General features: G+C 60.6%; 1 protein-coding gene across 5 annotated transcripts; it reads right to left on the reverse strand.

Moving 5' to 3' along the window:
• Positions 1-1,676: 1,676 nt before the first annotated feature.
• LOC102450280 (B-cell receptor CD22-like) lies at positions 1,677-25,426 on the reverse strand. Of its 5 annotated transcripts, none has more exons than XM_075907346.1 (16): positions 25,034-25,426; positions 24,162-24,321; positions 23,249-23,314; positions 21,703-22,056; positions 20,734-20,991; positions 19,403-19,675; positions 18,605-18,868; positions 16,988-17,245; positions 15,361-15,612; positions 13,521-13,772; positions 8,504-8,761; positions 7,501-7,597; positions 6,172-6,211; positions 5,142-5,248; positions 4,554-4,644; positions 1,678-2,910 (listed from the first exon to the last, which is right to left on the reverse strand). In XM_075907346.1, the coding sequence occupies exons 3-16, from the start codon at positions 23,286-23,288 to the stop codon at positions 2,803-2,805; spliced, it is 2,652 nt and encodes an 883-aa protein (XP_075763461.1). In that variant the 5' UTR covers positions 23,289-23,314; positions 24,162-24,321; positions 25,034-25,426; the 3' UTR covers positions 1,678-2,802. The 5 variants fall into 5 exon arrangements, with proteins under 5 accessions (XP_075763463.1, XP_075763461.1, XP_075763460.1 ...); XM_075907345.1 differs by having other exon boundaries at positions 23,249-23,447; positions 25,034-25,425; XM_075907348.1 differs by lacking the exon at positions 15,361-15,612 and having other exon boundaries at positions 1,677-2,910; positions 23,249-23,447.
• Positions 25,427-27,238: the final 1,812 nt, after the last annotated feature.

A 27,238-nucleotide genomic window follows, 5' to 3' on the forward strand; every position in this document is an offset into this window, starting at 1 on the left:
GGCCGCTTGAATTTCTGTAAGAACACTGACGATCTCATGTAAGATTGTCAGTTTTCTTGCGGAAATGCTATGCTGCTCCCGTTCAGGCAAAAGCCCTCTTGAGCAAATGCCAGTGTAGACAATGCGGTATTGTTCTGCGCAAAAAACCCTTATGGCGAAAATGGTGATCGGGACTTCCTTGCGCAAAACCACGTCTAGATTGGCACGAACATTTTCCGCAAAAAGTGCTTTTGCGGAAAAGCGTCCATGCCAATCTAGACGCTCTTTTCCGCAAATGCTTTTAACGGAAAAACTTTTCCGTTAAAAGCATTTGCGGAAAATCATGCCAGTCTAGACGTAGCCATAGACTTTAAGGTCAGAAGGGACCATTATGATCATCTAGTCTGACCCCCTGCACAACGCAGGCCACAGAATCTCACCCACCCACTCCTGGAATAATCCTCTCACCTGTATCTCAGATACTGAAGTCCTCAAAAGATGGTTTAAAGACCCCAAGATGCAGAAAATCCTCCAGCAAGTGATCTGTGCCCCATGCTACAGAGGAAGGCGAGAAACTTCCAGGCCCTCTGCCAATCTACCCTGGAGGAAAATTCCTTCCCGACCCCAAATATGGCGATCAGCTAAACCCTGAGCATGTGGGCAAGACTCACCAGCCAGACACTCAGGAAAAGTTCTCTATAGTAACTCCTATCTTCCCTCCATTGGCCTATTTACCACCGATAGTGAAAGGTCAATTAGTTGCCAAGATCATGTTATCCCATCAAACCATCCCCTTCATAAAAGGGTATCTAAAAGGGTGTCACAAGAAGGAGGGAGAAAAATTGTTCTTCTTGGCCTCTGAGGATAGGACAAGAAGCAATCACTGGCTTGTGTATGGAGTGTGCCAGGTGTGCCCAGGCACACCCTAATGTCTTAGGGTTGCCAGGTGTCTGGTTTTCTACCGGACAGTCCATTTTTCTACCAGACAGTCTGTTTTTTGGGGGGCTCTGTCCGGTAAAAAAATCCAGAGAATACCGGACATGTGCAATGTCCGATATTTTCTGGTTTTCTGACTGGGCGCCCGGAAGCCTGGCGGGGGAATGGCTGGGAGACGGGGCGCGATCGGCGCTGGGAGCCCTGGTTGCGTGTGAGGTGGAGGGGCAGCCCGGTCCGTGCTCCTGCGCACTGGTCAAGCGTGTGGTGGAGCTGCATCCAGACTGACTCGTGCTTCATCTGGACCGTGTCGGGGGCAGGAGCACCCTGGGATCTGCACTGCCCGGGTCAGTCCCACTCCCCACCGGCTGATACGCTCCTCCCCGCCCCCCGTCTGCTCCTGGCCAGCCGGTTGGTTCTCTCCCACTTCTCCCGATCTTCCCCGGCCAGCCCCACTGCACCCCCCACCAGCGCTGCTTCTGGTGGCCAGTTCTCCCCTCCTTCTCCTGAGCTCCCCCGGCCAGCCCCGCTCCCGCTGGCTGCCCCTCCTTCCCCCCGATCTCCCCAGGCCAGCCCTGCTCTGCCCTCCCCCTTCCCCCACCGACCAGCTCTGCTTCCCGTTGGCTGCCCCCCCCGATCTCCCCTGGCCAGCCCCTGACCCCACCACACCAGCTCTGCTTCCTGGCCTGCTCCCCCGCTCCTCCTGGCCAGCCCCACTCCCCGCCCGGCTGGTCCCTCCCCTCTCCCTCCATGAAGTGTGTCCGGTATTTTTTTTAAGACTACCTGGTAACCCTATAATGTCTCCAAAAAAAATCGGCTTTGCGTTTTAATTTAATCGCATGATATGCTCTTATTGCTGTACTATGCAATAAACACCGAATTGCACACGTAAAAAACCAACTAAGAAGTACAATGTCCCATACTTAAGTTTGTATTTTTTAAGTAAAGTTTAGTTGTTAGTTTTAAAAAAAATTAAGTTTAGTTAGGTTTTAGTTTCTTTGGTTTGTTTGATGAATAAAAATAATGTCCTTTATGATCGAGTATTCAATAAATGTTCACCTTTAAAGAAAGAAAGAAAGAAAATTCCCTGGGTGCACACCCTAATGAAATGTGCTGCACACACCTATGAAAGCAATGGGCTTCAACTGCAGCAAGGGAGGTTTAGGTTGGACATTAGGAAAAACTTCCTACCTGTCAGGGTGGTTAAACACTGAATTAGTTGCAAAGGGAGTTTGTGGAATCCCCATCACTGGGGATATTTAAGAGGAAGTTAGATAGACATCTCTCAGGGATGGTGCTTGGTCCTGCCATGAGGGCAGGAGACTGGACTCGATGACCTCTCGAGGTTCCTTCCCATTCTAGTGTTGTATGATTCTTCCCTTAGGACCATGTCCCGTTCTCAGCTCCCACCTCCAGGCCCCATCCCTGCTCCCCCTTTCCCCCAAAGAAAGATGAGCATCACGGCTATCACATGGCACCTGGACACACAAACTGAAATCCGGACTGTCTGGGGAAACTTGGATGGGTGGCATCGCTGACAGAGACCCCCGGGAGCGCAGGGTAAGTTGTTCCCAGGGTTAATTCCCCTCCCTGTTAGAAATTTCCACCTTGTGTCCAGTCTGAATTTGTCCATCTGGAACAGAGGCATGGGTGGGGGGCACACAGCTGGACACCGGGTTCCACGGGCAGCCACCCCCTGCAAATGAGGGCTCGGCTCTGCCCCAAATGAGACCAGCCCATCAAACCGGCCCCTTCTGGCCTCCACAATGTGTCTCGTGTCCTCTCGCTGTCCCACACGAGATGCCTGACCAAGCAGCCGGCGCTAGCAGCAAGCAGGGGGTGCTGGCTGGGAGCTGTGGGGGGAGGCGGCAGGTGTGCAGCAGCTGGAGGCTAGCGCTTGATGGCAGCGTATTCGCAGGCTAGGTCGGCGTCCAGATCCACTCTCTGGGTGGGGCGCTGGAGCTGGATAACGGAGTACTGGACCTCGTCCGGGTCGTCCTAGGGGGAAGAGTAATAATGACGATCCCGGCTCTGATGGCAGGTATGCCACAGCAGAGCTCAAGGCCTGCTGCATGGCTGGGGAAAGTGAGGCATCAGGCTGGACGTGACCTAGCCAAGGGCACCCAGCAGGCCAGTGGAAAAGCCAGGGTGAGAACCCAGGCATCCTTGCATTCCCAGCCAATGAGCTAACCACTAGGCTTTGCTGTAGGTGTAGGATAACTCCTCCCTCCCACCAGTTATAACCTTGATAGTCGCTGCAGCCTCCGGCATTCTGGTATTGACACAAGACAAACCGTCTAAGGGGGCCCCTTAGGGTAACAGCCCTACCACTGCTGCTGGCTCTTGGAATGACTGCTTTAGCTCCTCTCTGGGGATAATAGCTCCGCTACTCCTGCCACCTAATGGAGCAACTCCGTCAGCTCAACCCAGTGCTGTACTCAGTGGATCGGAGCTGGTGCCCCCTGGGGGGGAAAGGCCCCATGTTCCAGTCTCAGCCAGGGGACCGCAAAGCCCAGATACATCCCACTGCCCCACGCAGTATCTGGGGCAGCCCTCCCTCCCAGGCGCTCTCCTCTCCCAGCCCTGCCCTGACCTGGGTCGGCCTGATCCTGCTGCCACTGGGAGCTGACTTCACATGGGACAGAGCCAGAATAGAACATAGGGAGCCTGGCTTCCACATGCCACCTGCTCTACCCACTAGACCCCACTCCCCTCCCACAGCTGGGAATCCTGATCTCCCAGCCCCTCCCAACCACTAGACCCCACTGCCCTCCTGGAACCAGGGACAGAACCCAGGAGCCCTGAGCTCCCCCCCCCCACTAGACCCCACTGCCCTCCTGGAACCAGGGACAGAACCCAGGAGCCCTGAGCTCCCCCCCCTACCCACTAGACCCCACTGCCCTCCTGGAACCAGGGACAGAACCCAGGAGCCCTGAGCTCCCCCCCCTACCCACTAGATCCCACTGCCCTCCTGGAACCAGGGACAGAACCCAGGAGCCCTGAGCTCCCCCCCCCTACCCACTAGACCCCACTGCCCTCCTGGAACCAGGGACAGAACCCAGGAGCACTGAGCTCCCCCCCCACCCACTAGACCCCACTGCCCTCCTGGAACCAGGGACAGAACCCAGGAGCCCTGAGCTCCCCCCCCCCCACCCACTAGACCCCACTGCCCTCCTGGAACCAGGGACAGAACCCAGGAGCCCTGAGCTCCCCCCCCCCCACCCACTAGACCCCACTGCCCTCCTGGAACCAGGGACAGAACCCAGGAGCCCTGAGCTCCCCCCCCCCACCCACTAGACCCCACTGCCCTCCTGGAACCAGGGACAGAACCCAGGAGCCCTGAGCTCCCCCCCCACCCACTAGACCCCACTGCCCTCCTGGAACCAGGGACAGAACCCAGGAGCCCTGAGCTCCTCCCCCACCCACTAGACCCCACTGCCCTCCTGGAACCAGGGACAGAACCCAGGAGCCCTGAGCTCCCCCCCTCTACCCACTAGACCCCACTGCCCTCCTGGAACCAGGGACAGAACCCAGGAGCCCTGCGCTCCCCCCCTACCCACTAGACCCCACTGCCCTCCTGGAACCAGGGACAGAACCCAGGAGCTCTGCGCTCCGTGTACACAGAGGAACCAGCTGCTCACTTGGGGTACTGTGCCCAGGACTCTCGGCTGGCTGTAGATGTGGGATGGCTCCGTGTCGCTGGGGGAGCCCAGGCACACCTTGGCGGGCACACTGCCACAGGAGAGAGAATGTCAGGGGGTGGAGGAAGGGGAGGGGAACGGGGCATTTGGGCTGCCGGGTCGGGTTGGCTGCAGCACCATGGCCGTGGGTTGGACAGGCTGCATCGGCCAGTGGCGTACAACCCCCGTGGGGCAGAAGCAGCCCAGACCAGATGCTAGTCCTGGACTTGGGGAGTGGGGCCTTTCCCCTCCAGGGGGCACTGGCTGGCCGGGGGCACAGAGCCTTTCTCGTCCACAGAAGTGTCCCCCAAGTGGTGTGGGGCCCCCCAGGAGGGTAGGAAAGAGCTTTCGGGGTGGCATGGCAGGGCTGAGGCCAGCCCTGTTGGGGAAGGGGAGGGAGGGCTACCCAGCCCCAGCTCCTGATGGTGCCTCTGACCTGGGGAAGGGGGGAGAGGGCAGATTCCACTGTGGGTAAGGGAGGGAGCAACAGAAGTTTGGGGACCTGCCCCAGCCCCTGCACAGCAGCTCAGAGCCAGGCTCTGCTGTTACCTGGGGGGCCCGGGTGGGGCCAGGCCGGCTGGCTTCCCCATGCCGTGGGACTGGGTGTTCTCATAGATGCATTCAGCTAGGGGGATCTCCCCTGGGCCAGACTGGAGCTGCAAGGCAGGCAGAAGGGAGGTCACTAGCCACTGGTCTTCACTGCTCCGTGATTTTTAATAACAAAAGAAAATGCACCGAGCCCCCTCCCCCACAGAAACTCCCCATGTGACTGGAAAGACCTTCTGTCCCGCTGCGAGAGGGGGCTCGGTGCTCATGCCGAGTTCTGTGCGGTGCTGCCTCAGTGTTTAAAAGTGGCAGCGCCGCACAGAGCTGACCCCGGGCTCCATGTGGCGCTGCCCCTTTGAAATGCCGAGCGGAGCCTGGGATCAGCTGGGGACTCCAGGTTCTGCCAGAAATGCTGTGTGGAACCCGGGATCAGCTCGGGACTCCCCAGCTGATCCCAGACTCCAGCACAGCATTTCAAAGCACGTAGACCCTGGGGTCAGCTGGGAAGTCCTCCGCTGACTCCGAGCGCTGCGTGGCATTTCAAAGAGGCAGTGCAGCATGGAGCCCGGGATCAACAGGGGGCTCTGAGTCCCCACTGACCCCAGGCTCCATGAGGGTGGGCTCTTGTGCATTTCAAAAGGTAAGTGCCCTCGTGGAGCCCGGAGCCAGCGGGACTTCCTTCTGGCGCAGAATTCCACATTCCTCCTTTGAAAGGAACAAGATTTTCAAGGGCCTGTAGGGGCCCTTGTACATTTCAAAGGAGGAATGCGGAAGTGCCTATCGACTAGTCGATGGAAATTCCATTGACTAATCGACTAGTCAATTACTCATTAGTTAACACCCTTAGATAGAACCTAGGTGTCCTGGCTGCCAGTCCCACCTCTCTACCCCGGCTGGCCCCCTCGCCGCTCCCACAGCCAGCTCTTGAACACAGACGTCCGGGCTCAGAGCCCCTCTGCTCTCACCACTAGACCCCACTCCTCTGCCAGAGCTGGGGGAGAACCAGGCATCCTGGCCACACAGATGCACTTACCAGATTGCTGTGCGCTCCCTTGTGCTTGCTCCGTTTCTTACTGCGAATAAAGGACAGAGACAAAACAGCAGCCGCGTTGGCTCAGGAAGGGGGCAAAGGCTCCCACAAATCTACGCTTTCATGACCAGAACAGCTGGTTCACCGGCCCTTCCCAGGTCCTTGTGGGTGTCAGGAGTGTGTGGGACCCAGCCACCACCACTCAATCACCCCTCCCCTCCTGGGGTTCATTGCATCCTACTTCAAAAGGATGCAACATCTTGATGGCATGACACATTATGCAAATGTATGCAGATCTATGCAAATGAAGAGCCTCTGGTTATTTCTAGAGGGGAGGCATGTCTAGCCTCCAGGCACTGGGTCACATCCTTTGTCTGTTCTCTGACAAACATCCTGATAAGGTTGTGTGCCCACAATGCAAGTGCCAACACAAACACCATGGGCGGTGGGTGAAGGCCCAGCCGGGGAAGTCAAGTCAAAGGCCCCTCCCCGCTGACCAAGGCCCCGCCCCTTCCACCTGAGTCCCCGACCCTTCCACAACCTCCTCTCCTTGTGGAGTCAAGCCAGGCCCCCGCCCCAGGTTACTGCCCCCAGTCCCGGTGAGTGGTAGGGCCCCACCCTTCCCAGGTCGCCAGAGAGCCTGGGGCAGCCAGGCAGTGGCCCCAGCCCTCTGGGGAAGCTGGGGAGCCAGGCTGCCATGTTGTGGCCCCAGCCCTTTTAGGTGGCTGGTGGACAGTAGAGGCAGTTTTGTGAAGGCAATGCCTTCTCTTGCCTCCATTACCCACTGCCCGTGACAAACACACAGCCTCTTCTACAGGCCTGGCTCTCCGGGGGGAGCACAGCTCCCCTCTTGGCGGGTGAAGATCATGGGAACATCAGGTGCACCATGAGAGAGGTGGTCTGGTCCCAGACCTCAGCCCATAGAGATGAATGAGATCGAGGAAACAAACTACAACTCCCAAGATGCACCACTTTCTCTCCCTCTTAGGAAAAGTAGACCTCATTGTCCTACCTGGTTGCAATGCATCAAGGGAGATGTAGTCCACCCCAGAGCCCACCCCATAGAGATGAATGGGAATCTGAGGCAACAAACTACATCTCCCATGAGACATCACAGGCTCATTTTTCATGCAATGAAAATGTAAGACAGATACTTTCAGTGAAAACCGTAAGGCCCATAAGACACTATGACACCTTCCAGTCTGCACTGACTCCACAATTCTCAAGCCTGCACTGTGTGGGGTTCTCTAGCAAAGGCCAGGGGGGAAGCTGGGGACCGTCAGACAATCAGAGATGCGGATAGTACCGGTTTGATGAAGTGAGTGGAAATACCTCCAAACTATGATGCTGACCAGCCCCATCAGCAGCAATAGGGCAGCTGCAGCTGTAGGTCCTATGATGTATATGTGTTCCCAGATACAAAAGAGGACTGAAAAGCAGAAAAGAGGGTTATTGGAGCAACCTTGCCGCAGATTTTTGAATCCGTCCTATTCATGAATGGCAGAAGCCAAAGGAGAATTGCCCTCATGTGGGAGTGGCAGAGGGTCTAGGACACACAGATACGCTGTTTTGATTTTGTCCACTAGGGAACAAAGCTGACATGCACATGCACACCCAGACACACACACAGTGGTAACCTAAACGCACTCGCCAATTTGTTACATCCCTGTTAGATTTTGGCCTCTGTCCGAATACCAGCAACATGCTCTCCACAGAAGCTGTTTCTGGAATCTGTTCTTTATCTAACTGTATTGTTCTCTGTGTCCAGCAGCCTCCCTCCCTCTGAACCCCCCAAGCTGGGGTGGCTTTCCTGGGGGACAGACGCAGCTATTTCTGGGCAGAGCAGAGCTGCCCAGCAATGGCTCACTCCGCACTGAGGTGCGTCTGCCTCTGGGGAAAGGCAGTAAGGTACCAGCCATACAGGAAAGGCTCAGCCAGGACTGAGATGCAGCCAGCTCTCGGGTGGGGTGGGGCAGGACAGCACAGGACACCAAATGCTGGTGGCTCACTGCAATCCTCAGATCCAGCCAATTCTGGGGTGGGGCTGTAAGGTGGAGGAAGACCTAACACAACAGTGGTGAGAAAGCGAATTGAGAGCAAAATTCAAGGGCACAGGGTGAGGGCCTGGGAGCTGCAGAATGGGATTGCATCTTCCCCACACTGCATCAGCCTCAACTGTTTCTCAGGAGCAAAGTGGATTGGGCAGGATTTGAACCTGTGACTTTAGAGACCAAACCTGATGGTGTGAAATCCTGCCTTCTATCAGCCCTGGGTCAGCCTTGGGGGGTGGGGTCAGACACTTACTCCAGATGACGACAGCAGGTGAGTGACCTACCCATGACGCTGATAGTGACAGGGGCTGAGTGAGCTGTCCCCCCCTGGTTCTGAACCTCACAGCGATATTTCCCAGTGTGGCTTCCTGTGACTCTCTCATACGCCAGCACCGGCTGGGACTCATTCAGCCGGACATTGTCCCTGTACCAGGTGACGTTGGTGAGGAGGCTGCTGTTGAAATGGCAGGTTAAATTCACTGCCTCCCCTGCACACAGGCCAGTCTTGGGTGTAGCCATGACGTTCACATCTTTAGGGGCACCTGGAAACAGAGGGAGGAAAATGATCCATGAAAGGAAGAGAGAAAAACTGGACCCGCACTCTTCGACAGTGGTGTGCCCTGGGGGGTGTCATGTTAAACAGGCGGTGAGACCTCTGGGGCACTCCTGGTGTCGTATGGTTTAGGAAGCAACCAGAACAGCCGTATGTGTGTGTGACTCAGTGTGGCCTGTTGCGTGCAGTTAACTAACCCATTGTTTGAACCCTGCCGGGTTGATCATTGTGTGAGAGGCAAAAGGCAAAAGTGGAAGTGGTTGGGAACTGGGGTTTCCTGAGGAACAGTTTATCTGTGGGGCAAAATTGTGAAAAGCCAAAATATTTCATTGCAGAATGTCACTGGTGCATGATGGGAGATGCACTTTGCTTGCCGCCTCGTTCATCATGGACTTTTGTGAACCAGGCTCCCTGGCCAGGCTAGTTCCGCTGCCTCTTGTCCTTCTCCATATAGAAGCTGGATTGCATGTGCCAAGATGAACTACTGTCTCCCCTCTTGGGTGACAGGAAGGGAGCCTCATAGGGAGCGTGCATCTTGGCAGATGTAGTTCCAGATCCTTGTGTCCTCATTCTGCACTATAGGCCAAGGTGTCTGTCTGGACTACGTCTCTCACAACGCACCATCTGCTCTCCTCTCGGTGAGGGGAGGGGTGTGTCCCTGGCTGTGGTGCATCCTGGGAGTTGCAGTTCCAGTGCTTCAAGTCCTCATTCTACTCGATGGGCTGGGCTCCCCAACTGAACTACATTTCCCGTGACGCACCAACAGCTCTCCTCTTTGCAGGAGAGGGCATCATAGGATTGCTAAACCAAGGTGCATCATGGGAGATATCATCCAGTTTGAGATCCTGGCCCACAGAAGAGAATAGGAGCAGGAGGTGCTAGAGCTTCCAGGAGGCCATCTTCAATTGAAATATTTCATTCTTTGATGTTTCTATGTAAAGTAGAACTTTCCCTTTGGGATAAAATCATAGAACACGAGAGGCCATCAAGTCCAGTCCCCTGCCCTCACGGCAGGACCAAGCACTGTCTAAATCATCCCTGATAGATGTCTGTCTAACCTGCTCTTAAATATCTCCAGAGATGGAGACTCCACAACCCCCGCTGGGCAATTTATTCCAGTGTTTAAACACCCTGACAGGTAGGAACATTTTCCTAATGTCCAACCTAAACCTCCCTTGCTGCAGTTTAAGCCCATTGCTTCTTGTCCTATCCTCAGAGACCAAGGAGAACAATTTCCCCCACTCCTCCCTGTGACACCCTTTTAGATACTTGAAAATTGCTATCGTGTTCCCCCTCAGTCTTCTCTTTCCTAAACTAAACAAGCCCAATTCCTTCAGCCTTCTCTCAAAGCTCATGTTCTCTAGAACTTTCATCATTCTTGTTGCTCTTCTCTGAACCTTCTCCAATTTCTCCACATCTTTCTTGAAATGTGGTGTCCAGAGCTGGACACAACGCTCCATTTGAAGCCTAATAAGTGCAGAGTAGAGCGGAAGAATGACTTCTCGTGTCTTGCGCACAATACAGCCCAGAATCATGTTTGGTTTTTTTGCACCAATGTCAAACTGTCGGCTCATATTTAGCTTGTGGTCCTCTATGACCCCTAATTCCCTTTCTGCAGGACTCCTTCCTAGACAGTCGCTTCCCATTCTATATGTGTGAGACTGATTGTTCCTTGCTAAGTGGAGCACTTTGCATTTGTCCTTATTAAACTTCATCCTATTGACCTGACCATTTCTCCAGTTTGTCCAGATCATTTTGAATTATGACCCTATCCTCCAAAGCAGTTGTCATCCCTCCCAGCTTGGTGTCATCTGAAAACTTAATAAGCATCCTCTCTATGCCATCATCTAAATTGCCAATAAAAATATTGAACAGAAACGGTCCCTAAACAGACCCCTGCAGAACCGCTCTTGTTATGAACATAAGAACAGCCGTACTGGGTGAGACCAAAGGTCCATCTAGCCCAGTATCCTGTCTGCCGACAGTGGCCAGCACCAGGTGCCCCAGAGAGGGCGGACCGAAGACAATGATCAAGCGATTTGTCTCCTGCCATCCCTCTGCAACCTCTGACAGACAGAGGCCGAGGACACCATTTCTATCCCCTGGCTAATAGCCTTTTATGGACCTAACCTCCATGAAATTATCTAGCTTCTCTTTAAACTCTATTATAGTCCTAGCCTTCACAGCCTCCTCTGGCAAGGAGTTCCACAGGTTGACTACACGCTGTGTGAAGAAGAACTTTCTTTTATTTGTTTAAAATCTGCTCCCCATTAATTTCATTTGGTGTCCTCTAGTTCTTCTATTTAGGGAACTAATAAATAACTTTTCTTTATCGGCCCTCTCCATACCACTCATGATTTTATAGACCTCTATCATATCCCCCCTCAGTCTCCTCTTTTCTAAACTGAAAAGTCCCAGTCGCTTTAACCTCTCCCCATATGGGACCCGTTCCAAACCCCTAATCATTTTAGTTGCCCTTTTCTGAACCCTTTCCAAGGCCAAAATATATTTTTTGAGGTGAGAAGACCACATCTGTACAGAGTATTCAAGATGTGGGCGTACCATAGTTTTATACAGGGGCAGTAAGATATTCTGGGTCTTATTTTCTATCCCTTTCCTAATAATGCCCTTCCAGAATGAATGTGACCCATGGCTAACTACTCTCAGAGAACTGTTATCCAGCCAGTTATACACCCACTTTATCAAATTGACCCATCAAGGTTGTATTTGCCTAGTTTATTGATAAAAAGGTCATTTCCTGGCCAGTTCTATGAGAAACTTTGTTTGTTTGTTTTTAATGAAAACCAAGTTCTCACAAAATCTCATGATTCCAGGTATGTTGTAAGAGTCCTTCAGTGAGGTGCATCATGGGATTTGCTGTTCCTGTGCCTCACTTTCTCAGACTCTTCTTTGTTGTCCAGGATGTCTGGTTGAACTATATCTCCTACGATGCACCACCTGCTCCTTTCTTGTGAGGGGATGGGAACATTGTAGGACTCATTGGCCATGGTGCATCATGGGACATGTAGTCCAATGCCTGCCTTTTTGATTCAAGGACTACAGTGGTCGCCAACCATTTGGGGCTGCCGGGCGCCCAGGGGCAGGGCCACTCTTGCATCACGCGCCTGAGGGTGGGGCCGCTCATGCGCCGCGTGGCCGGAAGCGGGACCATGCATGGACTACGCACCCGGGGCAGGGGCTGTGCATGCGTGTGGTGTTTTAGATGCTGCCTGTAATTATTAGAACGGGGAGCACTGGCTGTTGGGAATCGGGAAGCCCAGGAAACAGGAAGGAGGCGGGAGGAGATGGGCCAGGCCTGAGTGAGAGCTACAGAGGGGAGCAGCAGCAGCTTTGTAAAGAGGTTTCACCGTTGTTAAATAAAGGCCTGTTGAAGTTTGTTAGTACCTTGTTTGCATAATACAACAATGCGCCACACGCCCAGGGCACAAGAACGGCTTCGGCTTGGGCCAGCCCTGGTCACTTGGTGGGCGCATATAAATGCCCCGGCGGGTGCCATGGCACCCACAGGCACCGCGTTGGGGACCATTGGACTAGAGGATTCACAGCCAATCTCCCTCTGTCAAAGGCAGAGGGGAATATGGAAGGATGAGCCATAGAGTATGTCTACACTAGTCCTCTAGTTTGAACTAGGGAGGCTAAAGTAGGCATTCGAAGTTGCAAATGAAGCCCAGAATTTAAATATCCCAGGCTTTATTTGGATCTTCCCGTCCAGGCGCCATTTTTAAATCCCCTTAGTCCGAGCTAACTGCCCGCAGTTACACGCGGCAGTCCAACGTTAATGTGAACTAAGCCCTTAGTTCGAATTAACTGTTACACCTCGTATAACAGGACCAGCTGTATCATAGGCCCCAGACTCCCCTGAATTCATTCCAATATTGGAAGTGGAAAAGGTTCAGAAAAGGGCAATAAAAATTATTAGGGTCTGAAACAGCTGCCATATAAGGACAGAGTAATAAGACGGGGACTTTTCAGCTTGGAAAAGAGGCAACTAGAGGGGCAAACGACAGACGTCTATTCAATCATGGCGGGTGTGGAGAAAGTGAATAAAGAGGAGTTATTTACTCCTTACTCCTTCCCATAACACAGGAAACAGGGGCCACCACATGGACTGAACAGGCAGCAGGTTTAAAACAAACGAAGGAAGCATTTCTTCACACAAGACATAGTGAACTTGCGGAACTCCCTGCCAGAGGATGCTGTGATGACCAGGACTGTAACAGGGTTCAAAAAAGAGCTAGAAAAAGTATTGGAGGACTGGTCCATCAATGGCTGTTAGTCAAGATGGGCAGGGAGGGTGTCCCTAGCTTGTCTGTCAGGGGCCGGGAATGGGCGATAGGAACGATTCCCTGTTGTGTTCCCTCCCTCTGGGGCACCAGGCATTGGCCCCTGTCAGAGGACAGGACACTGGGCCAGAAGGACCTTTGCTTTGACCTAGTCTGGCCCTCGTCTGTTCAGGACAGAGACTCTGCACCACACCCTGAGATCACTTGTTTCAATGGTAAATTCCCCTCCCTGGTCAACTTTTGCACCTTATTGCCAGTGAGAACTTGTCTAGCTTCCCCTCCAGCCCCTGATGCTGTTTCTGCTGGGGTGCCGGGCCCTGCTGGGGGCTTCTTGGAGCCCTCGTGATCCCCATGGTGACCCTCGTGCACTGGGCCTGCTGCACAAGGGCCCAGCCCCAGCCCTCCCCCACCCGCAGATCTACTCCCAGGCCCCCCGGCACTTACACTGCACGGTGATGGTGATGGGGGGGGACTGGGACTGGCCGATCCCATTGGTGACCTGGCACCGATATTCCCCAGCTTGCTCTGCTGTGATGTTCTCCAGCACCAATTCCTGCCGGGATCCGTTCAGGCTCTGGCTGCCCCGGTACCAGGTGTAGGAGGAGGGGGCGGGGAGGCTGCTGCTGTGATTGCACCTTAGTGTCACCGAGTCCCCTTCCCGCAGGCTGGTGCCCGGCGCGGCCGTAACACGGACCCCTTTGGGGAGACAGAGACACGGGTGTGAATGGGGAGAGACAGAGTGGGGGGACCGGGCCCAGAGGGGGGAGGGATCCAGGGAAGGGGGCGAAGGGCAGGGCCTGGCCCCGGTGGATCTAGGGGGCCAGAGCAGGCAGGGCAGCATGGGGCTAAGAGACAGGGGGCACCCAAGGAATTCTGGGAGCTCACGTAAGTGGGGGAGAGACAGTCCCTGGCCCATTAGGGTCTGGGGGAGGTGAGCAGGAGACGGGGCCTGGCCCATACAGGACTGAGGCTCTGGGGCAGGGGAGTGGGGCAGAGGCTCCCAGAGAAGTGTCTGGGGCACAAGGCAGGTGTAGGCGCCAGGCTCTGGGAAGAGGTGTGGGGACCCGAGGCTGCTCCAGGGCTGTGTAGGAGAATCGGGGCTGTCGAGGGGGGTGGGGTGAAGCAGGGAGGACCCAGGGCCGCTCCAGGGCTGTGTAGGAGGATCGGGGCTGACGAGGGGGGTGGGGCGAAGCAGGGAGGACCCGGGGCCGCTCCAGGGCTGTGTAGGAGGATCGGGGCTGACGAGGGGGGTGGGGCGAAGCAGGTAGGACCCGTGGCTGCTCCAGGGCTGCGTAGGAGAATCGGGGCTGACGAGGGGGGTGGGGCGAAGCAGGGAGGACCCGGGGCCGCTCCAGGGCCACGTGGGAGCATTGGGGCTGCAGAGGGAGGGAGGAGGCTCTCACCAGCCCTGGCTGCTTACGCTGAACTTCGAGCGACTCCCTTGCCGAGAGGCTCAGCTACCCCCAGCCGGGGCCGGAGACCCAGACCCCGCACGTGTAGCTCCCTCCGTCGGACACGGCTGCCTGGGCCACCCGCAATTCCTTCCCGGCCCCCGGCAGCCACATGGGACCATACGTGCTGGGCCCCAGGCTGTGGGGCAGGGGTCTGGCAGTGCAGGGTGAACCCATCGCCTTCCCGCAGCACTGCCCGCCCTGCTGGCCACCACACCTCCACCCTGGAGGCACCTGGAGGTCCAACCCCTCATCCCCAGCTCCACCCAGAGCCCACACACCCAGTCGGGGCTCTCCCCCTCCCCCATCACACCCCCTGCCTCAACCCACAGCCCCCTCCTTTGCTGCACCCCTCATTTTGACCCCACCCTGGAGCCTCGGGGGCCCCACACAATCCAATAGCCCCGGGCCCCCAGAAGAGTTAATCCGGCCCCGCTCCCGTCATCACCCCTTCACCTGCGCTTGGTGCAGCCCCTAGAGGCCGCTCCGGGAGACTCCCCAGTGACAGGCTCCTGCCCCCGGACCCTTCTCCTGGTGCGTTTCTGCCCCACCTGCCAGCAGCGCCCCTGGGGGTGGGCCCCACAACAGGGCAAGGCCCCAGCCATGGGCGCTCCAGGGCCAGACCCACAGGGGAAATCGAGCTCTGCTGGGTTCCCCCTGGCCCTGCTCACGTGCCCCTGATGTGCACCAGCCCCGCTGCCAGCTCGGTGCTGGGGCCACCTGGATCCCCCGTGTCCGCCACGGCGACCGTCGTGCGCTGGGCCTGCGGCACAAGGGCCCAGCCCCAGCCCTCCCCCACCCACAGATCTACTCCCAGGCCCCCCGGCACTTACACTGCACGGTGATGGTGATGGGGGGCGACGGGGACTGGCCGATCCCGTTGGCGACCTGGCACCGATATTCCCCAGCTTGCTCTGCTGTGATGTTCTCCAGCACCAATTCCTGCTGGGATCCATTCAGGCTCTGGCTGCCCCGGTACCAGGCGTAGGAGGTGGGGGCGGGGAGGCTGCTGCTGTGATTGCACCTTAGTGTCACCGACTCCCCTTCCCGCAGACGGGTGCCCGGCGCGGCCGTAACACGGACCCCTTTGGGGAGACAGAGACACGGGTGTGAATGGGGAGAGACAGAGTGGGGGGGACCGGGCCCAGAGGGGGAGGGATCCAGGGAAGGGGGTGAGGGGCAGGGCCTGGCCCCGGTGGATCTAGGGGGCCAGAGCAGGCAGGGCAGCATGGGGCTAAGAGACAGGGGGCACCCGAGGAATTCTGGGAGCTCACGTAAGTGGGGGAGAGACAGTCCCTGGCCCATTAGGGTCTGGGGGAGGTGAGCAGGAGACGGGGCCTGGCCCATACAGGACTGAGGTTCTGGGGCAGGGGAGTAGGGCAGAGGCTCCCAGAGAAGTGTCTGGGGCACAAGGCCGGTGTAGGGGCCAGGCTCTGGGAAGAGCTGGGGGGACCCGTGGCTGCTCCAGGGCTGCGCAGGAGGATCGGGGCTGACGAGGGGGGTGGGGCGAAGCAGGGAGGACCCGGGGCCGCTCCAGGGCCACGTGGGAGCATTGGGGCTGTAGAGGGAGGGGGGAGGCTCTCGTCAGCCCTGGCTGCTTACGCTGAACTTCGAGCGACTCCCTCGCCGAGAGGCTCAGTTGCCCCCAGCCGGGGCCGGAGACCCAGACCCCGCACGCGTAGCTCCCTCTGTCGGACACACTGCCTGGGCCACGCGCAATTCCTGCCCGGCCCCCGGCAGCCACATGGGACCTGACGTGCCGGGCCCCAGGCTGCGGGGCATGGGCCTGGCAGTGCGACCCCATCGCCTACCCACAGCACCGCCCGCCCTGCCGGCCACCACACCTCCACCCTGGGGGCACCTGGGGGTCCAACCCCTCATCCCCAGCCCCACCCAGAGCCCACACGCCCAGTCAGGGCCCTCTCCATCCCCTCATCACACCCCCTGCCTCAACCCACAGCCCCCTCCTTCGCTGCACCCCTCATTTTGACCCCACCCTGGAGCCTCGGGGGCCCCACACAATCCAATAGCCCCGGGCCCCCAGAAGAGTGAATCCGGCCCCGCTCCCGTCATCACCCCTTCACCTGGGCTTGGTGCAGCCCCTAGAGGCCGCTCCAGGAGACTCCCCAGTGGCAGGCTCCTGCCCCTGGACCCTTCTCCTGGCGCGTTTCTGCCCCACCTGCCAGCAGCGCCCCGGGGATGGGCCCCACAACAGGGCAAGGCCCCAGCTGCGGGTGCTGCAAGGCCGGACCCACAGGGGAAATCGAGCTCTGCTGGGTTCCCGCTGGCCCTGCTCATGTGCCCCTGATGTGCACCAGCCCTGCTGCCAGCTCGGTGCTGGGGCCACCTGGATCCCCCATGTCCCCCACGGTGACCGTCGTGCGCTGGGCCTGTGGCACAAGGGCCCAGCACCAGCCCTCCCCCACCCGCAGATCTACTCCCAGGCCCCCCGGCACTTACACTGCACGGTGATGGTGATGGGGGGGGACTGGGACGGGGACTGGCCGATCCCGTTGGTGACCTGGCACCGATATTCCCCAGCCTGCTCTGCTGTGATGTTCTCCAGCACCAATTCCTGCTGGGATCCGTTCAGGCTCTGGCTGCCCCGGTACCAGGCGTAGGAGGGGGGGGCCGTGAGGCTGCTGCTGTGATTGCACCTTAGGGTCACCGAGTCCCCTTCCCGCAGATGGGTGCCCGGCGCGGCCGTAACATGGACCCCTTGGGGGGAGACAGAGACACGGGTGTGAATGGGGAGAGACAGAGTGGGGGGGACCGGGCCCAGAGGGGGGAGGGATCCAGGGAAGGGGGTGAGGGGCAGGGCCTGGCCCCGGTGGATCTAGGGGGCCAGAGCAGGCAGGGCAGCATGGGGCTAAGAGACAGGGGGCACCCGAGGAATTCTGGGAGCTCACGTAAGTGGGGGAGAGACAGTCCCTGGCCCATTAGGGTCAGGGGGAGGTGAGCAGGAGACGGGGCCTGGCCCATACAGGACTGAGGTTCTGGGGCAGGGGAGTGGGGCAGAGGCTCCCAGAGAAGTGTCTGGGGCACAAGGAAGGTGTAGGGGCCAGGTCTGGGAAGAGCTGGGGGGACCCGTGGCTGCTCCAGGGCTGCGCAGGAGGATCGGGGCTGACGAGGGGGGTGGGGCGAAGCAGGGAGGACCCAGGGCCGCTCCAGGGCCACGTGGGAGCATTGGGGCTGCAGAGGGAGGGGGGGAGGCTCTCGCCAGCCCTGGCTGCTTACACTGAACTTCGAGCGACTCCCTCGCCGAGAGGCTCAGCTGCCCCCAGCCAGGGCCGGAGACCCAGACCCCGCACGCGTAGCTCCCTCCGTCGGACACGGCTGCCTGGGCCACACGCAATTCCTTCCCGGCCCCCGGCAGCCACATGGGACCAGACGTGCCGGGCCCCAGGCTGCGGGGCATGGGCCTGGCAGCGCAGTGTGAACCCATCGCCTACCCACAGCAATGCCCGCCCTGCCGGCCACCACACCTCCACCCTGGGGGCACCTGGGGGTCCAACCCTTCATCCCCAGCCCCACCCAGAGCCCACACGCCCAGTCAGGGCCCTCTCCATCCCCTCATCACACCCCCTGCCTCAACCCACAGCCCCCTCCTTCGCTGCACCCCTCATTTTGACCCCACCCTGGAGCCTCAGGGGCCCCACACAATCCAATAGCCCCGGCCTCCCAGAAGAGTGAATCCGGCCCCGCTCCCGTCATCACCCCTTCACCTGCACTTGGTGCAGCCCCTAGAGGCCGCTCCGGGAGACTCCCCAGTGACAGGCTCCTGCCCCTGCACCCTTCTCCCGGCGCATCTCTGCCCCAGCTGCCAGCAGCGCCCCTGGGGGTGGGCCCCACAACAGGGCAAGGCCCCAGCTGCGGGTGCTGCAAGGCCAGACCCACAGGGAAAATCGAGCTCTGCTGGGTTCCCCCTGGCCCTGCTCATATGCCCCTGATGTGCACCAGCCCCGCTGCCAGCTCGGTGCTGGGGCCACCTGGATCCCCCGTGTCCCCCACGGCGACCGTCGTGTGCTGGGACTGCGGCACAAGGGCTCAGCCCCAGCCCTCCCCCCCGGCACTTACACTGCACGGTGATGGTGATGGGGGGGGACGGGGACTGGCCGATCCCGTTGGTGACCTGGCACCGATATTCCCCAGCTTGCTCTGCTGTGATGTTCTCCAGCACCAATTCCTGCCGGGATCCCTCCAGCCTCTGGCTGCCCCGGTACCAGGCATAGGAGGTGGGGGCGGGGAGGCTGCTGCTGTAATTGCACCTTAGTGTCACCGAGTCCCCTTCCCGCAGGCTGGTGCCCGGTGCGGCCGTAACATGGACCCCTTGGGGGGCGTCTGGGGGAGACAGAGACACGGGTGTGAATGGGGAGAGACAGAGTGGGGGGACCGGGCCCAGAGGGGGGAGGGATCCAGGGCAGGGCCTGGTGGCTTCAGGGGGCCAGAGCAGGCAGGATCCCCCAGAAAAGTCTGGGAGCTTAAGCAGGTGGGGGAGACAATCCCTGCCCAGATGGGTCTGGGGCTCTGAGGCAGGGGAGGGGGTAGAGGCTGCCCCAGTGAGTAATAGGGCCCTGGACAGGTGGGGGGATGGGCAGTGGCGTGGACAGGGCAGGGAGCCCAGGGCAGGCGCCGAGGGGGAACGACCTTACCCATGGAAGGTGTCAGTGAGGGCCCAGCCAGCAGGAGGTTGGGGGTGGGGACTGGCCATTCTGCGGGTGCCTGAACAGGGTGATTGGGGGGGGCAGGATACGGGCTGGGGCTGACGAGGGGGGTGGGGTGAAGCAGGGAGGACCCGGGGCTGCTCCAGGGCCACGTGGGAGCATCGGGGCTGCAGAGGGAGGGGGGAGGCTCTCGTCAGCCCCGGCTTCTTACGCTGAACTTCGACAGACTCCCTCGCCGAGAGGCTCAGCTGCCCCCAGCCGGGGCCGGAGACCCAGACCCCGCACGCGTAGCTCCCTCCGTCGGACACGGCTGCATTATCCACCCGCAATTCCTGCCCAGCCCCCGGCAGCCACACGGCCCCGCGGGACCAGATGTACCGGGCCCCGAGTTGTGGGCCAGAGGCCTGGCAGCGCAGGGTGAACCCATCGCCTTCCCGCAGCGCCGCCCGCCCTGCCGGCCGCGACACCTCCACCGTGGGAGTACCTGGGGGGAGAGAGCGTCAGCGGGGCCAGAGTTGGGCCAAGGGGGCAGGTCCCTTCGGTCCTGTCCCAAGGGGAAGGAGCATTTGCTGGAGCCCCACCCCCTCTACCCACTACCCCCCTCCCCAGTGTCGAGGGCAGAGCCCAGTGTCCTGCCCCCCAGCTCTAACCTCGCCTCCCCCTGCCTGATCTGTGGGCAGAACCCAGAGCCAGCCCCCAACCTCCTGCTCTAACCCCTCATAGGGTTACCAGGTGGCTTAAAAAAGAATATGGGACACACTTGATCTCAGGTGAGGGGGGGGGAGGACATTGGTTGGGTGGGGAGTGGGGATGGCCGAAAGGATGTGTGTGTGGGGAGGGGGGATGGAACCAGCTTGCAGGAAGCAGAGGTGGGGGGGAGTCATGGGCAATGGGACTGGGCAGGAGAGATGGGGGGGACCAGTCGACGGAAAGTGGGGTTGGCCGGGGAAGATCAGGTGGGGGAAGGGGAGCGGGGCTGGCTGGGAGGTGGTTGGGGGGAGCAGGGTGGCTGGGGGTGGGTGGAAAAATCGGCCGGCGGGGAGCGGGACTGACCCAGGCGGGTGCAGATCCCGGGGCGCTGCCCGTCCCACGCACGGTCCTGGTGAAGCGCGAGCGAGTCCGCCCCGGGGATTCCCGCCCCCTCGCGTGTTGCGTACGGCCTGGCTGGTGAACACTGAGGCATCGGGAGCGTATGGACCAGCCAGGCGGTTCCCAACTAGGCACTGACAAGCCAAATAAGAATAATACCGACCTCATTAGCAAACACCGACATTTTACGTGTCCGGTATTTTCTTAATTTTTTCCCAGACAGAACCCACAAATACCGGACTGTCTGGTTCAACACCAGGCACCTGCAACCCGAACCCCTAGTCCCCGCTGCTCTAACCCCTAGTCCCCGCTGCTCTCCCGAAACTGGGGCAGAACCACCAGCGTCTGCACCACCCCTGCTCTAACCACTAGTCCCTGCTGCACCAGGCACAGAGCCCAGGTGTCCTGGCTCCCCGGCCCTCTCGGACAGGCCTGTCTGGAAGCGGTGCTCACCTGTCCCTGGGGGCGGTTCCGAGTCACACTCGTCCCAGGTCCCATCCACCCGGCAGTGCAGCACCGCGCCAGGGCCCAGCCCGGACGGGCTTATTCGCAGCTCGGTCGCCCTGTCACCGCCCGGAGTCTGGTCTGGGCTCAGCCTCGGGCCATCTGGGCCGTACCAGGAGGGGCGCTGGGAGCAGGTGGCCCCCACGGAGCAGATGAGGGCGGGTCCCAGTTCCGTTCGGCTCCCCAGCGAGGGCTGGCACTGATGGGCTGCGGAGAGAGCCAGGGTCAGGAGCCACCGAACCCCGCTGGGTGCCTGGCTACCGGGAGCGGAGTGGGGTCCGGGGGCGGGCGCAGCGCAGCCTGGACACTCGACAGGGAGGGACCGTGGGCGATGGGGGAGCAGCGAAGTGAGCCAGGGACACGGGGAGCAGCCACCTGGGCACTGCGTCAGGTCTCAGCGCCTCCCGGACCCCTCCCGGTCTGGGCAATACGCTGCCTGCGGCCGGTGTGGGCAGCTCTGCAGCACTGGGCAGGGGCTCCGCCGAGTGAGGGGGATGCGGCTCTGCCAGCCCGGCCTGGGAGTTCTGACCCATTAGCCGCCTGCTCTACCCCCCACAGCCCTTTGCTCTAACCACTACCCCCAACTGCCCTCTACTCTACCCTCTACCCCCCACTGCCTTCTGCTCTACCCCCCCACTGCCCTCACCACTACCCCCCACTGCCCTCTCCTCTACCCACTACCCCCCACTGCCCTAACCACTACCCCACTACCCTCTGCTCTAACCACTACCTCCCACTGCTCTAACCACTACCCCCCACTGCTCTAACCACTACCTCCCACTGACCCGTGCTGGGGAGAGAACCCAGGAGTCCTGGTTCCCAGCTCTAGCTGCCCCCTGCTGGAGGGGACGAGCCCTGCGCTCCGAGGTGTCCAGCGACCCGGCCCTGACCTGGGGGTGCTGGACGGAGGCTGGTTACCGGAGACACTGAGCCGCTGTCCACTTTTACTGCTCCAGGAGTCCTTCTTGCCTCCCTGCTCTGCCTCGAACCGGAAGCGGTAGGTGCCCTGGTGTCTGGGGCGCAGCCCGGCCACCCGCAGGGAGCAGTTCCCCTGCTGGTCCCCCAGGTAGCGGACGCGCCCCACAAAGGCAGGGTGGATGCGAGTCCCGTCCGAGTGATACACGGTTTGTTTCCCGTCCCGTGTCCAGCTCACGGCCCCGACGGTCCAGTTCCGGGGGAGGGAGAAGGAGCAGGGGATGGTCACGCAGGAGCCGACCCAGCCAGCCAGGGGCCCTGGGCCGAGGGTCACGTTCCAGTCCTGGGCACCGGCACCTGCCGGGGACAGGACCCAGGGATCAGCCCGGCACAGCGAGACGGGAACCCGCCTGGGGGCTGGGCTGCAGCACAGATCCCCCCGGGAGGGTCCAGGCGAGCTCCTCCCCCCAGCCCAGGGGCATCACAACAGGATGGGGGATGTTGTGTCGTGGGCCTGTCCGAGCCCCCCGCCCCCGTGTGGGGTGACAGCCCGGCCCGTGCGCCCCTGCCAGCTGGGAAGGGCGTTTGGAGAGATCCCCTCTGACTCGGCCCATCCCCCACCCAGCAATGCATCTCCCCAGCCCCAAATCCCTCCTGCCCCCCGGTTCTCCCTTCAGCCCAGCCTGACCCCTCCCGCCTCTGCCCAGCCCTGTCTGTCAGTCCCTCCTCTGCAGCCCATTAGTTCCCCCTCAGATCAGCCCCCCTAAACCCATTTAATTCAACTGCCCTGCCCCCCTTCAGTCGGGCCCCTCGGCTCCCCTCGCTTTAGGCCCTTGCAGTTCAGGCCCCACATCTGTCCAGTGCTCCCTCCCCTCCCCTCTCCGCTCAGCTCCCATAGCTGGGTGCCAGGGGCCCTGACTGTGGGGACCCAGGCCGAGGGGCCAGACGGGAGCCGCCAATTGCAGTTGGACGGTTCCTGCCGGTTCCATCACAGGGCGGGAGCTTTAACCCCCGGGGTCCCGCTCAGCCCGGCGGGTCGGTGACTCCTGGTCTGGCACTTCCCCCGCACCAGGAGCCGGGGCTGCCGTGGGTGGGGCCAGTCGGGCTGGAGCTGATGGACGGGCAGGGCAGGGGGCAGGATCTCCAGGCCGGCCCAGGAGACGCCCCGATGCACAGGGGCAGCGAGAAGCCCAGGGGCAGGGCATGGCGCAGGGAAAACGGAGCCCGGGGCAGGGGGTGAAGGAGCCATCGCTGCAAAGCCCAGGGCTGGGGTTAGCCCAGGCTGCTCTGTCCTGAGAGCCAGGCTTGTGCTACCCCCATGTCCCCAGCAGCGGGCCCAGCTACTCGGGCTCAGGTTCTGGGCCAGATGCCCCCTGGAGCGGCTGGGGCGAGGGGCTGGAACCTGCCTGCGCGGAGCCTGGTCCCTGAGCCCCGTGGCGGGGCAGACGTACTGGAGGGCCGGGGAACGGTCCCATGCGGGTGCCTGGGCGCGGCAGGGCGTGGCAGGCGGGGCAGGGCAAGGCGGGGCAGGGCAGGTCTGGCTACTCACCGCTCAGCAGGCAGAGGGCAGGGACCAGCACCCAGGCCATCTCCGTCCGCCCCGAGCGCCGCCGGCCTGGCAGGGGAGAGCCCGGAGTGACTCCCCGCCGCGTTCCTGGGGGCGACTCGTCTGCACCGGGCCCTGGCTCCTGGCTGCGGGATCAGCTGTGCGGCGGGTGTTTCACAGCCAGGGCCCGTCCAGGAGTTTGCTGCCCAGAAATGAACGCGGGGCTCAGAGACCAGCCACAGGAGGGGGGGGACACCTCCATCCCCGCGCACTTCGTAGGCTGCGCGCCTGGCCAGGGGCAGGTTCCCATGTGGGGTGACACGTGCGGGAAGATGGGGGGAATAATGACTTTGGGGTGCAGTGGGGACACTGGGGGATGCTCTGACCCCTTGGAAAGATCCTAGTTGGGGAGGGCATGGCAGGCCCAAGGCGCAGGGTCTGGGCTCAGTGTCACTGCTGGGACCAGCCTGGCAGGAGTAGCAGAGATCAGGCGCAGGGTGGGGGCCGTGACTCTTGATGGGACCGGTCCAAGCGTCTGGTAAGTGCCCGAAGCGGGGCGGGGGGGGGGGGGGGGGACGGATCTGGGCACAGAAGGGAGCTCAGTAGGAGACTGGGGGCAGGAGAGAGGTGGGGTCTGGGAGGGAGGTTGGGTGAAGGAGGGGCTGTGATCTGGGCAGGGGAATGGGGTGCAGGTCCGGGAAGGGGCAGGTCTATAGGAGAGGATGCAGGGTCCAGGAGGGAGTTGTGACCTGGGGGGGGTGCAGAGGGTTTGGGTGAGGACCCGGGGCAGGAGGCGGACCCCACAGCTCAGGGGTCGAATCCTGCTCAGCCCTGCTCCGGCTCCGCAACGGGGCATTGGGGCCAGCGCTGCCTGTGCGGGAACTGCCCCTCCCCCACCCACATGCCCTGACGCTACCTCTGCTGCTTCCTCCCTGAGAACCAGCCTGTTTCTCAGGGTCCGGCTCCGTGGGCCCAGCCTGGGGGGGGGCAGCGTCTGGCGTTGTCCAGTCCTCTCAGAAGGTTCCCGCTGGGAGATGGTGCAACTGGCCGGCTGGGGGCTGAGGGCCCAGGTGGGTCTGGAAAGAAACGTCCCTTTGCAGAACTGGGACGAGAACTCAGGGGTCCTGGCTCCCCCATTAAGCTACTGACCCCTGAGCTGTCCCCAAAGCCGGCATAGAACCCACAAGCCTGAGGCCCAGCCCCCAACTCTCCCCCAAACTCCATCTCCCATTCTGAGCAGCTGCCAGCCCAGCATGGTCTCCCAGGGGGTCTCAGACCCTTTCCCAGCCTGTCCCATGAATCCTCTCAGGCTGCAGGAAGATGCAGCCTGCTCTGGGGTGGGGTAGGGCAGCTGATTAACAGCGCAGGGTGATGCTGCCTTGCCAAGGTCAGTCCCCGCCCGGCACAGCGTGAGCTCGCTGGGCAGAGACCGGCTCTCACCCCGGGTTTGGGAAGCCCTCAGGGTATTTGCATTGCTACCCCCAGGCCTGGTGCGACAATGCGGCCCAGTGGTTAGAGTACAGTAGTGGTGGGCTTGGAGTTCTACCCTTGATTTCTCATGGCCTTACTCTGCCTCGCTTTCCTTTCCCATCGATTGCAACTTCTTTGAGGCAGGGGCTGTCTCTGGTTGTGTGTGGGCAGCACCTGGCTGCCCAGACCCCGACCTCTGCTGGGCTCCTCCCATAAGTATCTTCGCTATTTGCTCTCCTATCAGTGATGTAGAGATGGGCAGCGTCATTCCCCCCAAATCTGGCTTTTTACCCCAATACAAGGAAAAGTGGCTCTTACCTGGGCCCGGGTTAGTGGCTGGGACTCGGGTGTGATCCCACCGCTGACACTAACAGGAGAGCAGGGAGGTCTGGCAGATAACTACTGGTCATGTTCATCTCTGTCTGTGGCAATAGCCCGAGGCGCTGTGAATGGCTGGTAGCCCAGAGGAGGAAAGGAAACCGTGACAGTAACTTCCTGGCCTTTGTAGCGACAGTGACAGAGGCTTGTGGTCTAGTGGTTAGAGCCGGGGCTGAAGTGGGGACTGAGGGGTTCCAGCTCCACCCTCTCCCCTTTTCTTCCCCTGGAAGCCTTTTGTTTTGCTGTCTGGCTGCGGCAGAGCAACTTCCACTTTCTCTGGGAAAGGAGAAACCTCAGCCCAGTGCAGGCTGCAATGGGAGATGGGGGGGAGGGAAGTGTGTGAAGCTGCCTGTTCCTTTTAACCCCTTCCAGCCCCGGCGACTCCCCAGCCACAGGCCCAAGGGGGCCGAGAAGGCACCAGCAGTCACGGCTCGGCGGCCCTGACAAAGGGGTGAGGGTCGGTCCTGTTCTAGCTCTGGCCAGCTGGGATCTCAGAGCGTCATGAGCCGTTCTGCCCTTGAAGCAAGAGGAAGGTCCCTTCCCCCAACGCAGTGCTGGGCAAAACCAAGAAGAGAACCCAGGGGCTCTGGCTCCCAGCCCAGCTGCTCCAACCCACCGCGGCCCCCTCCCCGAGGTGGGGACGGATCCCCTGAGTCCTGGCTCCCAGGCCCTGAGACAGGTTCCCTGGGGTAAGACTGTGCTCTTGGCTTCCCCACCGGGCTCCCTCCTGCACTGGGATGCTGCGACAGCTGCAACCCCTCCAGGCCCTGCCTGCACCCAGCCACCCCTGGGGCTCTCTCCCTGGTCCGGTCTTTGTCCCTCGGCTTGGATGAGGGGGACCGAGGCCAAGAGCCATCGACACGTCCCCTCTGGCCTGGTATCTTCCGGCTGGCAGCAAAGCTCCTTTGCTCTGAACTGAGTCAGGCAGGCTCCCTTGCCCCCAGGCTCCCGTGAGACGCCCGCTTTGGACACGGTCCCTGGGACAGGCCGGGGCTTTGCCCCCAGCCCTCTACTAGACCAGTCAACTCTGTTAATACCGAGGCTGCTTCCCAGGCACGGTGTGAGAGCCAGCCCTGGCCTGGCAAATTGACGGGGACCAGACACAGCAGGGCAGCATCACCCTCCGTCGGCACACAGCTGCCTGCCCCACCCCAGAGCAGGCTGCATTTTCTTGCCAATTGAAAAACGCAACAGCTAGGAGACTGAGTTGGGAGCTGAGGTTCCAGGATGGAGCCCACCCTAGCTTGAGCTTCTGCTCGGAGAGGGGGCGTTGGCTTTGGGTGGGGGCTGGGCTTCTGGTTCTAGTCCCAGCTCTGCAAAGCGACACTTATTGTCAGACACATCCGGGCCCTCAGCCCCCCACTGGCCAGTTGCACCATCACCCAGCAGGAGCCTTTTGAGAACATTGGGCAACATCAGACACCGGCCCTGCCCAGGCTGTGGTCAGAGAGGTGACACCGATGGACAATCTAGCTATCAGGGAGGAAGCAGGGCAGGAAGCAGAGCTGGGGGAGGGGCGGGGGAACCAGGAGGGGGCGCTCTCCCCTCACAGTCAGGGCTGATCTCTGCTTCTGGTCCCAGCTGAACCCACCCTTGCCCCCGGTGCCTGTGATGCCCTTTCCTCATGTAGCTCTCTCCCAAGGGATCAGAATGTCCCCCTGGGGTCCCTGCCGCCCCCCGCATGGTTAGCAGAGGGGCCTCCCCCAGGAATGCGGCGGTGAGTCACGCCGGGCCCGTTCCCCTCCCAGGCCGGCGGCGCCCGGGGCGGACGGGGATGGCCTGGGTGCTGGGCCCTGCCCGCTGCCTGCTGACCAATGAGTAACTCACGTGCTGCGGGGCACCCCGGGATCCACAGGGGAATGTCCCCCGGCCCCGCAGGGCATCTGCAGCACCAGGGGGCTCTGGGACCAGGCTCCACTGCAGACAAGTCCCAGCCACTCCCTCCACGGGGCGTCTGGTCTCAAACCTGAGCCGGAGCAGCTGGGCCCACTGCTGGGGGCCCCTGGGTTAGCACCTCTCTGGATCCCAGGGCAGAGCAGCCTGGGGACCCTGAGCTGAGCAGCAAGGGCCCCTCTGCCCCAGGCTGCGTGTTCCCTGAACCACGTCCTGCACCCAGGACTGGAGCGTGACCCTCACCCTGGGCCC

Source organism: Pelodiscus sinensis, chromosome 24, assembly GCF_049634645.1.
Source record: "Pelodiscus sinensis isolate JC-2024 chromosome 24, ASM4963464v1, whole genome shotgun sequence".
Taxonomy (NCBI): Eukaryota; Metazoa; Chordata; order Testudines; family Trionychidae; genus Pelodiscus; species Pelodiscus sinensis.

Bases quoted from the DNA above. Each gene is read 5' to 3' on its own strand.
- LOC102450280 (XM_075907346.1), bottom strand. From the start codon at position 23,288: ATGGCCTGGGTGCTGGTCCCTGCCCTCTGCCTGCTGAGCG. The intron at 17,246-18,604 runs GTAAGTGCCGGG...TCTCCCCCCAAG, and splicing joins CATCACCATCACCGTGCAGT to GGGTCCATGTTACGGCCGCG. The intron at 8,762-13,520 runs GTAAGTGCCGGG...CTCTGTTTCCAG, and splicing joins CATCACCATCACCGTGCAGT to GTGCCCCTAAAGATGTGAAC.